Source organism: Dioscorea cayenensis, chromosome 6, assembly GCF_009730915.1.
Source record: "Dioscorea cayenensis subsp. rotundata cultivar TDr96_F1 chromosome 6, TDr96_F1_v2_PseudoChromosome.rev07_lg8_w22 25.fasta, whole genome shotgun sequence".
Lineage (NCBI taxonomy): Eukaryota > Viridiplantae > Streptophyta > Magnoliopsida > Dioscoreales > Dioscoreaceae > Dioscorea > Dioscorea cayenensis.
Genome location: NC_052476.1, coordinates 171,772 through 184,093, shown reverse-complemented (window position 1 = coordinate 184,093; position 12,322 = coordinate 171,772). Strand labels below are relative to the sequence as shown.

General features: G+C 38.2%; 1 protein-coding gene across 1 annotated transcript; it reads right to left on the bottom strand.

Moving 5' to 3' along the window:
* Positions 1-523: 523 nt before the first annotated feature.
* Positions 524-12,307, bottom strand: LOC120263912 (PI-PLC X domain-containing protein At5g67130). Its single transcript, XM_039271890.1, has 8 exons — positions 12,112-12,307; positions 11,907-12,029; positions 11,689-11,826; positions 11,470-11,568; positions 11,035-11,338; positions 1,515-1,738; positions 1,343-1,429; positions 524-1,155 (listed from the first exon to the last, which is right to left on the bottom strand). The coding sequence occupies exons 1-8, from the start codon at positions 12,199-12,201 to the stop codon at positions 976-978; spliced, it is 1,245 nt and encodes a 414-aa protein (XP_039127824.1). The 5' UTR covers positions 12,202-12,307; the 3' UTR covers positions 524-975.
* Between the last annotated feature and the right edge of the window lie 15 nt (positions 12,308-12,322).

Below are 12,322 nucleotides of genomic sequence, written 5' to 3'. Positions count from 1 at the left end.
AAAACAAACAGAATCTTAAATCTACGAGGCTGTATAAGGCAAGTGCAAGTTTTGGTTTAACACAATATCTATTTGGTGTAACATAGTTTCATTTTACAGTTAAAAATCACTCAAAAATGTTTGGCAAGAAAGAGATAATTACTGCAGTAAATACACACAAATGCAACATTCATAAGGATGCATGATAAATTTAGAGTAACATTATTGGCTTCACAGAGTTTGGTCAGCAATAATTTGGCTTTCCATTAAGAGTTATGTGCACAGTTCAATCACTAATTGAGTAAATAAAATAAAGGAAAAAAATTCATCTGATATAGGAAGACAAATTATTGGTACTGTGAAACTTAGTGGATGATTTGAGGAATATAACAGTGGTACTATCAAAGAGAGAGAGAGAGAGAGAGAGAGAGAGAGAGAGAGAGTATAATAAGCAGTACATAATGACAGTAATAATAGTACTTCACTAAAAGGTACACAGGATTAAACAAATTAGCACACCAGGAATCCAAGGGAAAAACCGAAATTAAGAAATACACTTGCATATGTTTCTTGATGGACTATGTTCAGGACAATGCATTTGAGTTTGCAACTAAAAAATTAAAAAATGTTTGTGAGGAGTGGATCTTTGGTCCTGGAATAAAGAAGTAGATCTAAAAGGACAAATCTATGATTTTCGGCAACAACTATCTTCTAATCATAGGATGTCGACAAACCCTAAGGAGAGAATAATAGTTAAAAAATAGAAAATTAATGGACAACAAGATCGTAGAACAACACATGATGACATATTACACTAAGTCCTACAACTGAACTAGTTAGAACAATAATGGTATTTGGCATTCATACCTAAATTTGTATTTCCTCTAAGGTCACTTGCCCCTTTCAGAATATCAATAGTCACTGGTTATACTCTTGGAAAAGAAAATGAATAAAGCAATGGGCAGTAACAAGGAAAAACAAAGTCAATGATCTTGATTACAAGAGGAGCAGTAAAATCAGCAGAGAATATAACATTTTGTTTACCAATTGACTGGGTAAATGGATCTGGGATGTACATCCAGACAATTGTACATAACCGGAATAGCTTCCCCCTATAACTGCTGGAGTTCGATTAGATGGTTCAGGATTCTTGCAGACTCCCATGGGTGCTCCAAGCTGTGAGAGATCAGAAATTTATGTTAAACAATGTCAACAAAAGATAGTTTTCATGATGAAAAATTATATATATATATATATATATATTGACGTTTCGCATTAAGGAGAATGATAATGAAATTTGAAACTTTGCAAGCTCTGGTTCAAATTAGGCATAATTTAATCTTCTCTTTATTTTGAATCTAACCTGGCAGGCTGTGATTGTGTTGCACCCACAAAGATTTAGCCCATTTATTTTGTCTTGGACGTCAAAAACACCACCACCGTCACTCCTCTGCAACAAACAGAAGTTGTTTAATTAGTTCACTGAACTATTTACATACTGTTTTTTTTTTTGCAAATGGGCGATCCAATAGTACCATGTAGAAGTTCACTGCAAGAAAATTTGGCATCAAATTTCCAGCTGCTTTATAACAGTCACCAACCAACTCAGCAAGTCCGACAGAGTGCTCTTTGCAGGCTTCATTTTGCACAGGGATAGTAGGGAAGTAGTTCTGTAGAAATAGTGATGCATATCTTGAATTGAGTGCCTGTGACTCTTTCCTATTTGAACATGAGCCTGGCGCAATGCCTGGATCTCCGGCTGAAAGTATTTAAAAGACATTAACTTAATTAAAATCTATGCTTTTTGAGTTAATATTCAGTCATGCACTATTTAATGAATGCCTGCAAACACATAGAAGATACAAAAAGTGATACAGAAATGGATGCAAGCACCATAAGCAAACATGTTCTCCAATGCAAATATGGATAGGCTTGAGTTAAATCAATCAGTCATATCATGCTCAAGGACGTAAATTGCATGTGAGATTTAACAAGAAAAGGAGGATAGCAATGGAAGCGAAAGATGTGGACATGCAACTCTACATCTGGTTGACTAAGAAATTTAAGGCAATTTATGCCTAAATTTCTTCATAGTTTTGACTTAAGACAATGTCTACAACACATGAGCCCTGAGTAATGCAGGCATCTCTAAGCTGATACCATGTCTATTTCTCTCATATATATATCAGATTACAAAAGCTACAAACATCGGCACATTTTCATTCTAACTTGATTTAGAATAGATCCTACAGAATGTGTGTACAATTCATCCATGATAAACCACACTTGGTGTTAAACCAAGGTTGCTTATTAATGATAAGATATCTGCTTCAACTCTATTGAGTATCTAACACTTATCACCCTCCCACTGCCTGAAATAATCAACTCTTGTCCTTGGAGATAGTTTGATCACATGTTACCCGAGAACATGAGAAGACAACAAGGAAAAAGGGCTACCACATAAGTGGGCTACTAGGTCTTCTTGGTGTTCATACCACACATAGTAATAATTCATGGCAAAAACTTTTAATTTTCAATTCCATGGGGAGTTTGTATTTATAATTATTGGTTCATGTGGTAAACTTAAGTAACGCAAAAGTATCTTGCAACTGATCCTTTCTGCTGGCTTAAGAACCTATTGATTACATATGGTTCCAAAAATAAGTGTTACTTGATGTACTAAATTTAAAAATATGATCACAAATTATTCTAGAAGTGGAAATGGTTGAATATGGGCAAAAGTTGGAGCCCAGCCCAGATAAAGTTTAGTGGTTTATCTACTCTATCACCACCACAACGCAGACACAGAAGAATTTAAAAAAAAAACAAACAAACTACAGTGTAGTGTTACACATAGTTCCAAAATTAACACACACCACAGGTCCACATTCCTTTAATAAAATGGTTACAAATAATATTTTGGTCATTTGGAAAATTGTGTCAAACAAAAGCTTCATCAGCAAACTAACCCACAATCTCCCATGACCTTTTATAGGGTTCAACAATTTCTCCGTCTATGCCCCATTCATCCCCATATTTTATCATAATATTCTATGTAATCCCTGTATTTTCAAAATGCTCAACACAATGCTCGAGCTTTAATGAAATTGTTCATTGTCATCCTTGTTGTTGAGTCAATATACCAATTGAAATACATACCATATTTATTAACTGATATATTTTTCTTTTGATTATGTGTGTCTGTGTGTAACACTCAATATGTTTTTGTTTTTTTTTTTAAGTAGATGTGTCAAATGCACATGAAACCACCGCCTTTGGCTTCTAGAAAATCAGCACCGCCTTTGTGCATGGTTGTTGAAATGTGTGCCAGCATGAAAGAAACTTACCACCGCCTTAAAGCACCAACATACTATCACCGCCTTTAGCTTGTATAAATAGGTGAAGGCTTGAAGCCAGGAAGCAAGCAAGTGAGCTATGTAGGCATCCAAGAGTGAATGAGTGCATAGTGAGAGAAAATAAATGATTGAAAGAAAGGCTATCTTATAAAATATTTTGAGAGAAAATCAAAATAGTGTTAATAAAATATTCACTCTTCTCACTCAACAATTATGGTATCAGAGCCAGGTTATCGGGTTGGTTCAGCCACAATCAACAACAACCGTCGCTGCATGGTACCGGCAGTCCGCCAATTGAAGTAGCCGAGTATTGGCATTCTGCCGGAAGAGTTGTCGGTTGTGCACAAGGGTAGTGAAGGCTTGCTGGATGTTGGGCAACCCAGATACAACAAGGATTTTGCAGATACAACTAGTGCACCAAAGAAATTAAATAATCATAATTATATAAATTGAACGGCCTAAATAGAGTTCTATCTGCAAGGACAAGACCTGTGGAAGGTCCTAGGCGGATCAGAGATGACTCCGCCAAATGTTACTATTGAAGAAGTAACGCAATCAGATGTTGCGGATGACACCAAAGTCAAGAAGAAAAAAGGCACTGGCCACAGAGAAATCAAAAGAAAATGAGGCTCTGCGAAAATGGCGTATCAAGGCCGGTAAGGCGATGCATGTTCTTAAAACGGTTGTTAAAGATGAGTTGTTGGAGTATATCAGGGAGGCTGCTACACCAAAGATGGTAGTGAAGATGAGCGGGATACTGAAGCAGCATTTGCAATGGTAACCACCGAAGTGGAGAAGCAAGAACAAAAGCAAGAAGTTGCTCTAACAGAAGTAACAAGGAGAGTCAATTATGAGAATGACTGGATCATTGACTACGGTTGCTTAAACCACATGACCGGTGACATCAAGAAATTAGAAGACCTAGAGAAGTACAAAGGAAGCCAGCGCTATAATTCTAAGTTGTATATCACTCATGTCTGTAAGACAATAATCTCTCACCGATTTAGTCCGGAACAAATCCAACTACAAAAAGTCTATCATGTTCTTGGCATAAAGAAGAATGTGCTGTCAGATGTGAAATTGACGACACAAGGAAACTATGTGTTATTCGGTCTTCAAGAGGTAAAGGTGTACTGCAACATAAATGCATCAGGCACGCCAATAATGAAAGGCCGGAAATTGGAGTCGTTCTATGTGAGTCAGCAGAGTCAACTTATATGGACAAGACTTGAAAAAGCGAAATGTCTAATCTCTGGCATGCACGACTAGGGCATATGAGCTACCATAAGTTGAAGGTGATGGTCGAGAAATCAATGGTCAAAGGTTTGTCCAATATAGAAGTACGGACAGACACAATTTGCACTAGCTGCCAATTCGGTAAGTCTCATCAACTTCCCTTCCAACAATCTAAATATAAAGCTAAGGAGCCTTTGGAGCTGGTACGCTCTGACGTATTTGGCCCAGTCAAACACGCATCTATAAGTGGTACCAAATATATGGTGACCTTCATCGATGACTTCTCAAGGTACGTATAGGTATTCTTCATGAAAGAAAAATCTGAAGCATTCTCCAAGTTTAAAGAGTTCAAGGAGAAGGTGGAGAGTGAACTCACCAAGAAGGTACGGTGCCTTCGTATCGACAATGGAAAAGCGTATATATCTCAAGAGTTTGATGTCTATTTGAAGAAGCAGAAGATTCGAAGGCAACTAACCTGCCCCAACACTCCACAGCAAAATGGCGTAGTTGAAAGAAAGAACAGGCATATTGTAGAAGTATGCCAAAGAATGCTGCGCGCCAAGAATGTTCTAGGGAGATTCTGTGCAAAATGCATGAAAATGGCAGCCCATATCATCAACTGGATACCTCAAGAAAAGACGGGTTTTGTCTTTCCATTCCAAAAATTATTGGAGAAACCCATAGTAGGGCACATCAAAGTGTTTGGGTGTGTATGTGTTACGTCTTTGTACCTGATCACCTCATAACCAAGTTGGATAAGAAGGCGGTACGATATATCTTTGTTGGCTATAACGATGAACGTAAAGGATGGAGATGTTGTGATCCAATAACCAGGGGCATCTATACATCAAGAAATGTTGTCTTTAACAAAGCCTCAGCGTGGTGGCCATCTGAATACTTAGTTCAACCAAATACAAGAGATCTTAGGGCAAAGAATGAAGAAAGGATACAAGATCAAGTAGATTAAAAAGATGTGGCGCCTAAAGAAGATGAAACTCCAAGATCGTCAAAGGTGAAGACCCATTGATGTGGGGCGTATTGAGGAGCAAGCCTGTCTTTCTGGACAAATGGGACATGGCCTAACAAGGATATTCTGGTAATTTTTCAAGCAGTGGATTTTTTATTTTTAAGGGTCTCACTTGAAGGAAAACGGGTCAACGAGCACAAGTCACTAAATTTGCTTGTGAGCCATGCCAGTTTTCGGCCGAATTCCATCATCTTGGCCTCGAAAACAGCAATTTTGCCATTTTAGGAAAGATTTGATTTCATTATATCTTAGGCTAGAAATCTCTGATTAGTAAGCCGTTTGTGGCAATAGTCTTTATTTTGTTAAAACCTTTTATTTCTTGCTGATATTTGAGAATTTACCATTTTTGGTAAATTTTCAAATTCTCCTTTCTTATTGCTATTTTCGCCTATTTATTGTAAGCCCACGGGCAAGAGAAAAAGAGTTTTGTGATCATCATTTTCTTGAGTAATAAGATTTTACTCTTCCCAATTCCTGGCTATCTTTAATCAACAAGGTTTGGACAACTTGTTACTGGCATTCGAAGGCGAATCAACGGGTTCAAGTATACCGCTGCATCACCCATGGAAGCCTGGAGTTCACGAAGAAACGGAAGAAAAGTTCCCACAACTACTAGAAGAAATGTCTCCACTATTAAGAAGATCATCAAGAGTAAGGCATCCCAACCCAAAATATGCAAATGCTGCACTGATCGTAGAGAACTCAATTGAAGAGCCTGCAACCTATCAAGAAGCAGCCAAAAGTGATAAATGAGGAAAAGCAATGGAAGAGGAAATGACATCTCTCAAACAAAACCAAACATGGGATTTGATACCTAAACTAGCAGGAGTAAAGTCAATCTCATGCAACTGGGTATACAAGGTAAAGACAACAGATGGATCCATTGAAAAATACAAGGCCAGGCTAGTAGCACGAGGGTTCTCACAACAGTATGGACTAGACTACAATGAGACGTTTAGTCCAATAGCAAAAATAACAACAATGCGAGCATTACTAGCTCTAGTTGCTAGAAGCTCTGGCAAATGGATGTAAAGAATGCCTTCTTATATGGAAGCCTTGATCAAGACATCACCATGGATCAATCACAAGGTTTTGAGAGTAAAGTTCATCCAGAGTACGTGTGCAACCTCAAGAAGGCATTATATGGATTGAAGCAAGCTCCAAGGGCATGGTAAAGAAAAATTGCAAAATTCCTTGTACAAAATGGCTACAAGTTGACAGCATCATATTCGAGCCTATTCATCAAACATACCAGAGGAAAGATAGTGATAGTCCTAATGTATGTTGATGACCTCATTTGGACTCGAGATCTCATAGAAGAAATCCAACAAACAATAGACAATCTATCAGTCCAGTTCCAGATGAAGGGGCTTGGGGAATTAAATCACTTTCTAGGGGTCGAGGTTGAAAAGACAAAGGAAGATATACTCCTTTGTCAACAAAAGTACACAAAGGATCTTCTAGAAACATATGGGATGCTAGAATGCAAACCACTGAACACCAATGGAGCCAAACGTCAAGTTTCGTGCTGGACCTAGAAGATACACAGATGTACCGACATCTGATAGGTAGCTTTATCTATTTAACTCTTACTCAACCTAACTTGGCATATGCATTTGGAGTAGCAAGCCGCTACATGCAAAGTCCAAAGAAGCCGCATTTGGAAGCAGTTCAACGGATACTCCGATACTTGAAAGGTACTTTGGACTATGGTATTTTAATATCACAAGGATGGAGAGTGCAAAGTGACTGGTTGTTGCGACGCCGACTATGCTGCAGACTGTGATATGAGGCGACCGACAACAGACTACATCTTCAACTTAGGATCAAGAGCAGTATCATGGTGTAGCAAGAGACAACCTACCATGTCCCTCTCAACAACATTAGCTGAGTACAGAGCATCAGCCATGGCAACACAAGAAAGCACGTGGCTAGTACAACTACTAAGAGATCTTTATCAATAACACTTCACTACGACAACAGGTCGGTGATATGTTTGGCAAAGAATCCTATGTTCCACACTAGGACCAAGCACATTGAGGTACACTACCACTTCTTAAGAGAGAAGGTCCTACACGGGGAGATTCAAATGAAGCTGACACCAACAGAAGAACAAATCGCTGACATCTTCACAAAAAGGCTCAGTACAAAGAGATTTGAAAATATACGATCACAACTCGGAATACTCAGTAGATCATCAATACATAATAAGTTGGTGCTAGGGGGGTAATGAAACCATCACCTTTGGCTTCTAGATAATCATCACCACCTTTGTGCATGGGTCTCAAAATGTGTGCCAACATGAGAGAAACTTCCCACCGCCTTAAAGCACCGACATACTTGAAGCTTCTCATCACCGCCTTTAGCTTGTATAAATAGATGAAGGTTTGAAGCCAGGAAGCAAGCAAGTGAGCTACGTAGGCATCTAAGAGTGGGAGTGAGTGCATAGTGAGAGAAAATAAGTGATCGAAAAAAAGTGTCTTGTAAAATATTTTGAGAGAAAATCATAAGTGTTGATAAAATATTCTCTCTTCTCACTCAACAGCACATATGTAGACAAATTTTAAAAACCATGTATATCAATATGTATGTTGACTCAGTGACAGGGTCAATAATTTCATCAAAACATAGGAGTCATATTGAACATTTTGAAAAAAAAAGGAACCCATATGAGCTATACAGCCAAATCCCAGAACAAATGCTGTATTTAAACAATTAAAAAAAAAAAACTCTTCAATAATCACAATTAGAGTACCACTATCGAAATTAACTACAAGAATGTGCTCCTAAGAATGATTAAAGTTTTGCAAACCAAGAAAATGGCATTCTTTCATGTCAACAACTACATTCTAGGCTCTGATTACTGTGTTTCTGAAATGACATTATCGTTGTTTTAATTTTCCTTTTTTGTGCACTTTCTTAAATAACTCAATATCATCAACTTTTGTCAATCAAACTTGATTTGTGACTTTACCACTACATCATATTCTACCCCACTAATAGATATCTTCTCCTTTCGAATCATATCCAACACAGAACATAAACCAAGCATTCCATTTTAGTTACTACGCTAATATCATAATAAGTTATTCCATGTTCTCCAGAGAGATTTTGTTCGCCAATCACCTTTGGAATCAAATAGTACTTCATAGCTCTGCCATTTTCCTTATTTAAAAAAAGAAGGGAAGAAGAAAGAAGCATCACATTTTGGAACTACTTAAATCATACCATCGCAAACTTCTAAAAAGACCACTTTCCACAACAGACCTCTGATAATACATCCTTGAATCCCCCAATCACCCAAGAAATCTAAATAACATAGGAGGGGGAACTTTAAAGATGCACTTCTTCACATGAAACCAAAACTACAAAAATTTCTCATTGTTTTTCATAAGAATCCTTCCATTTTCTACTCCTGTGTTTTATGGTTTTCCTAGTACGCAAACTAACAATTTGTCAGTTCTTGCTGCATATTTTCCATCAAATAAAAAGACTGACAACCAACTCCAATACTTCACAAAATCTTCTCAGTAATCATTAATATATCTAACAAAGCTATTTACCATAGATATGCAAATCTTGTACTTGGTAATGTGCCTTCAAGGAAAATGATGAAGGCATAAGAGCTGCATTTTTCTATACCTTTCTAATAAATGATGTCTCTCATTTAAGATGAAGTACCATTTTTCAGTTACCAGAGGACACCTTATTGAATGTTCCCATACCATGTTGTCATGCTGCACTTGACCACCGTACATAGCCCATAGGCTTGCATCATGTACCCATGTATACCTTGTATATTTTAGGCTAGGCGGCAGAATCTTTTATTATGCTTTTTTTCAGAGCATGGTTATAGGATCCCTGTTTGACTTGTATTGTTTCGTAATTTTGCCAACAGTGTACAGCATGTATCCTATAAGCTTGATACAATAAACTGGTGAGAAGACGGTGTGGTAGTTTTGCATTGCACCAATCTCCCAAATCTACGTACGCCTCAAAATTTCGGATACATCCTACACGGATGGGTCAATAACAATTGTCCAACACAAGGAATGACAACTTTCAAGAATGAGGCTAAGGATTCATGGAAAAAAAAAAAGGAAAAATACTACGATTTCCAAATCAATCACTATCCTCCAAAAGACAGGAGCATTAAGAGAAGAAAATAGGTTACAGGTGTTAAGGACTGATTACATATCTGGGCTGTGATATAGAACTAAAAGGAGCTCTAATTGCTAAGTCAAAGAACAGTCTCTTATACTTTTCTTAGGAAACAGACGGAGAAAGTAAATATAAGCTCAAGTTCCAATGACAGAATTAAGTGTGATGATTATTCAAGTTCCATTCCAGCTCAAGTCTGATAGAAAAAAAAAAGGGGTCAAATTTTGGTTTGATGGGGAAAATGGAGAAATATAGGAGTTGAAATAGTCCAACTGGAATAAGCATCTAGGGTTGTGGAGTGGGTACAGCTACTCCATCTGCTTTGTAGCAAACGCAAGTAATTGTCCAGCTGGAACTTGTTTCTAAACTTTAATGTGCACATAATAAGGTATCTTGGATAAAATCAGGCTTCTTGCAATCATTATTCTAGATTTGCTTACCTGACATAGACTAACTGTTAATTCAACATTTCACTTGCTTGAAGCTTGTCATGAGGCTCTGCCACCATAGCAAAACTAGATATGAGGTAAGCATTTTTACCACTGCCTCAAAAAATTTCTGAATACATGCAAACAAGGCCTTATACTATCCATTTTCTCTGACTATCAGCAGAAAGCACTATGTTTCTGTGTCGGGTTATTTCTATATTCGTTGCCGAATGGAATCAATATTCTATTTCAAGTGTCTAACAGATACTTGAAATAGAACTTGTTTCTAAACTTTAATGTGCACATAATAAGGTATCTTGGATAAAATCAGGCTTCTCGCAATCATTATTCTAGATTTGCTTACCTGACATAGACTAACTGTTAATTCAACATTTCACTTGCTTGAAGCTTGTCATGAGGCTCTGCCACCATGGCAAAACTAGATATGAGGTAAGCATTTTTACCACTGCCTCAAAAAATTTCTGAATACATGCAAACAAGGCCTTATACTATCCATTTGCTCTGACTATCAGCAGAAAGCACTATGTTTCTGTGTCGGGTTATTTCTATATTCGTTGCCGAATGGAATCAATATTCTATTTCAAGTGTCTAACAGATACTGAGAATGCATTCAAGTCAAGCAACCAGTGATGATGTTATACAGGTACACTCTGACAATTTCACATAAGCAGATATAGCAAACACATCCTTGATATGCAATGAATAACATGACAACAATCACTCTACAGAATACAGAGGCAAAGCACATAAAGTGTGAGAAGAGGTGAATGAAGCTATTGCAAGATGAATTAAATGGTTTGGCAACTGAAACTTTCAAAAAACTTACGTTCATTCTCCACCATGTATCTCCACTGGTATGCAATTCCTTCATCAGCCTCCTTTGAAGCAATGGAAGTAAACACAAGAAGCCTGCGGTTTTTTGCCACCATATCTGTCACACTAGGCCAATCTTTGCCATTTGTGGGCATCTCCGACACCGGATACCAGTACTTAAGCAAACCAGCATTTGTGAACAGCTTCGTCAACCCTTTTGGAGCATGCACATAATCTTCAATAATAATAGTCACAATCTCAGAAGGGTTCTCACTCAAGAATGCCTCAACCTCCTTTAAAGTGTTGATTGCAGGTTCCTTACATCAAATACAAATTATTAATCCCCTTAAGCACTCTTCTCTTCACTTCCCGCCAATCAATCCGTATCAATATCTTCAAGAATTCTATTTGAATTATGAATGGAGAAAGAAGAGGAAAAGCAACATACAAATGCAGTGAAGTTGTAGCACTGGCCTTGGAATGAATGGCAGAGCCAGATATCATCCTCAAAATCATACATGTCCAGCATCAATCCCCTAACTCCATTCTACAAAAACCAACCAAAACCAAATCAGAAAAAGTTAAAAACAATTCTAAACATCAACAAAAACCACATCAAAATCTCAAAAATCCAAAAACAGCACTACAAATCAAGTAAGTGCATTGCCCTGAGCTGGTTAGTGACGCTATCTTCTTGATTGTAAAAGGTGACCCGCTGAACGCCAGTGAACGAGGGTTCATCAACAATGGAGAAGGAATTATGGGTCACCAACCAAGTATACCGATTGAAAGGCAAGCCCTTAACCTAAATCATCAAAAGAAACACTAAGAATCAAGAACAAAGACAACAAAAAAGAACAGAAAGCATCAACAGTTAGGGTTTACAAAGGAGGCAGGGTTGTAAGCCAGCGCGCGGATGCAGGAGGGTTGGGAATGGCCATCAGCAGGGCAAACACCGCAGTAGAGACCCGCAGCGCAGTCATCGGAGGAAGAGCACGGGTCGAGTAGCTGCAAAGAAGATCAAGAGCTCGAGAAAGAGAGAAATTGGGAGCAAATCTGGGATCAAAGAGGAGAGGAGAAGACGGCGAACCTGGCAAGCGTGGGAGGAGCATGAGGCGGAGGCGGAGACGGAGTTGGAGAGGGAGAGGAGGGAGATGGTGGAGAGGATGAAGAGGAGCATTGAAGGTGTTTGAGAGAATGCCGCAAAGAGGGAGAGATGTGTGCGTATAGTGAGTGAGTGGGAGACGCGATGGCGGGAGATGCGAAGAGAGGAAAGTTGTGAGATTGGAAAGAGTGAGTAG

Coding starts and splice junctions, on each gene's coding strand:
- LOC120263912 (XM_039271890.1), bottom strand. CDS start 12,201: ATGCTCCTCTTCATCCTCTCCACCATCTCCCTCCTCTCCCTCTCCAAC. Junction 12,030..12,111: donor GCTCCTCCCACGCTTGCCAG/GTTCGCCGTCTT, acceptor TCTTCTTTGCAG/CTACTCGACCCGTGCTCTTC. Junction 1,156..1,342: donor ACACAATCACAGCCTGCCAG/GTTAGATTCAAA, acceptor GATCTCTCACAG/CTTGGAGCACCCATGGGAGT.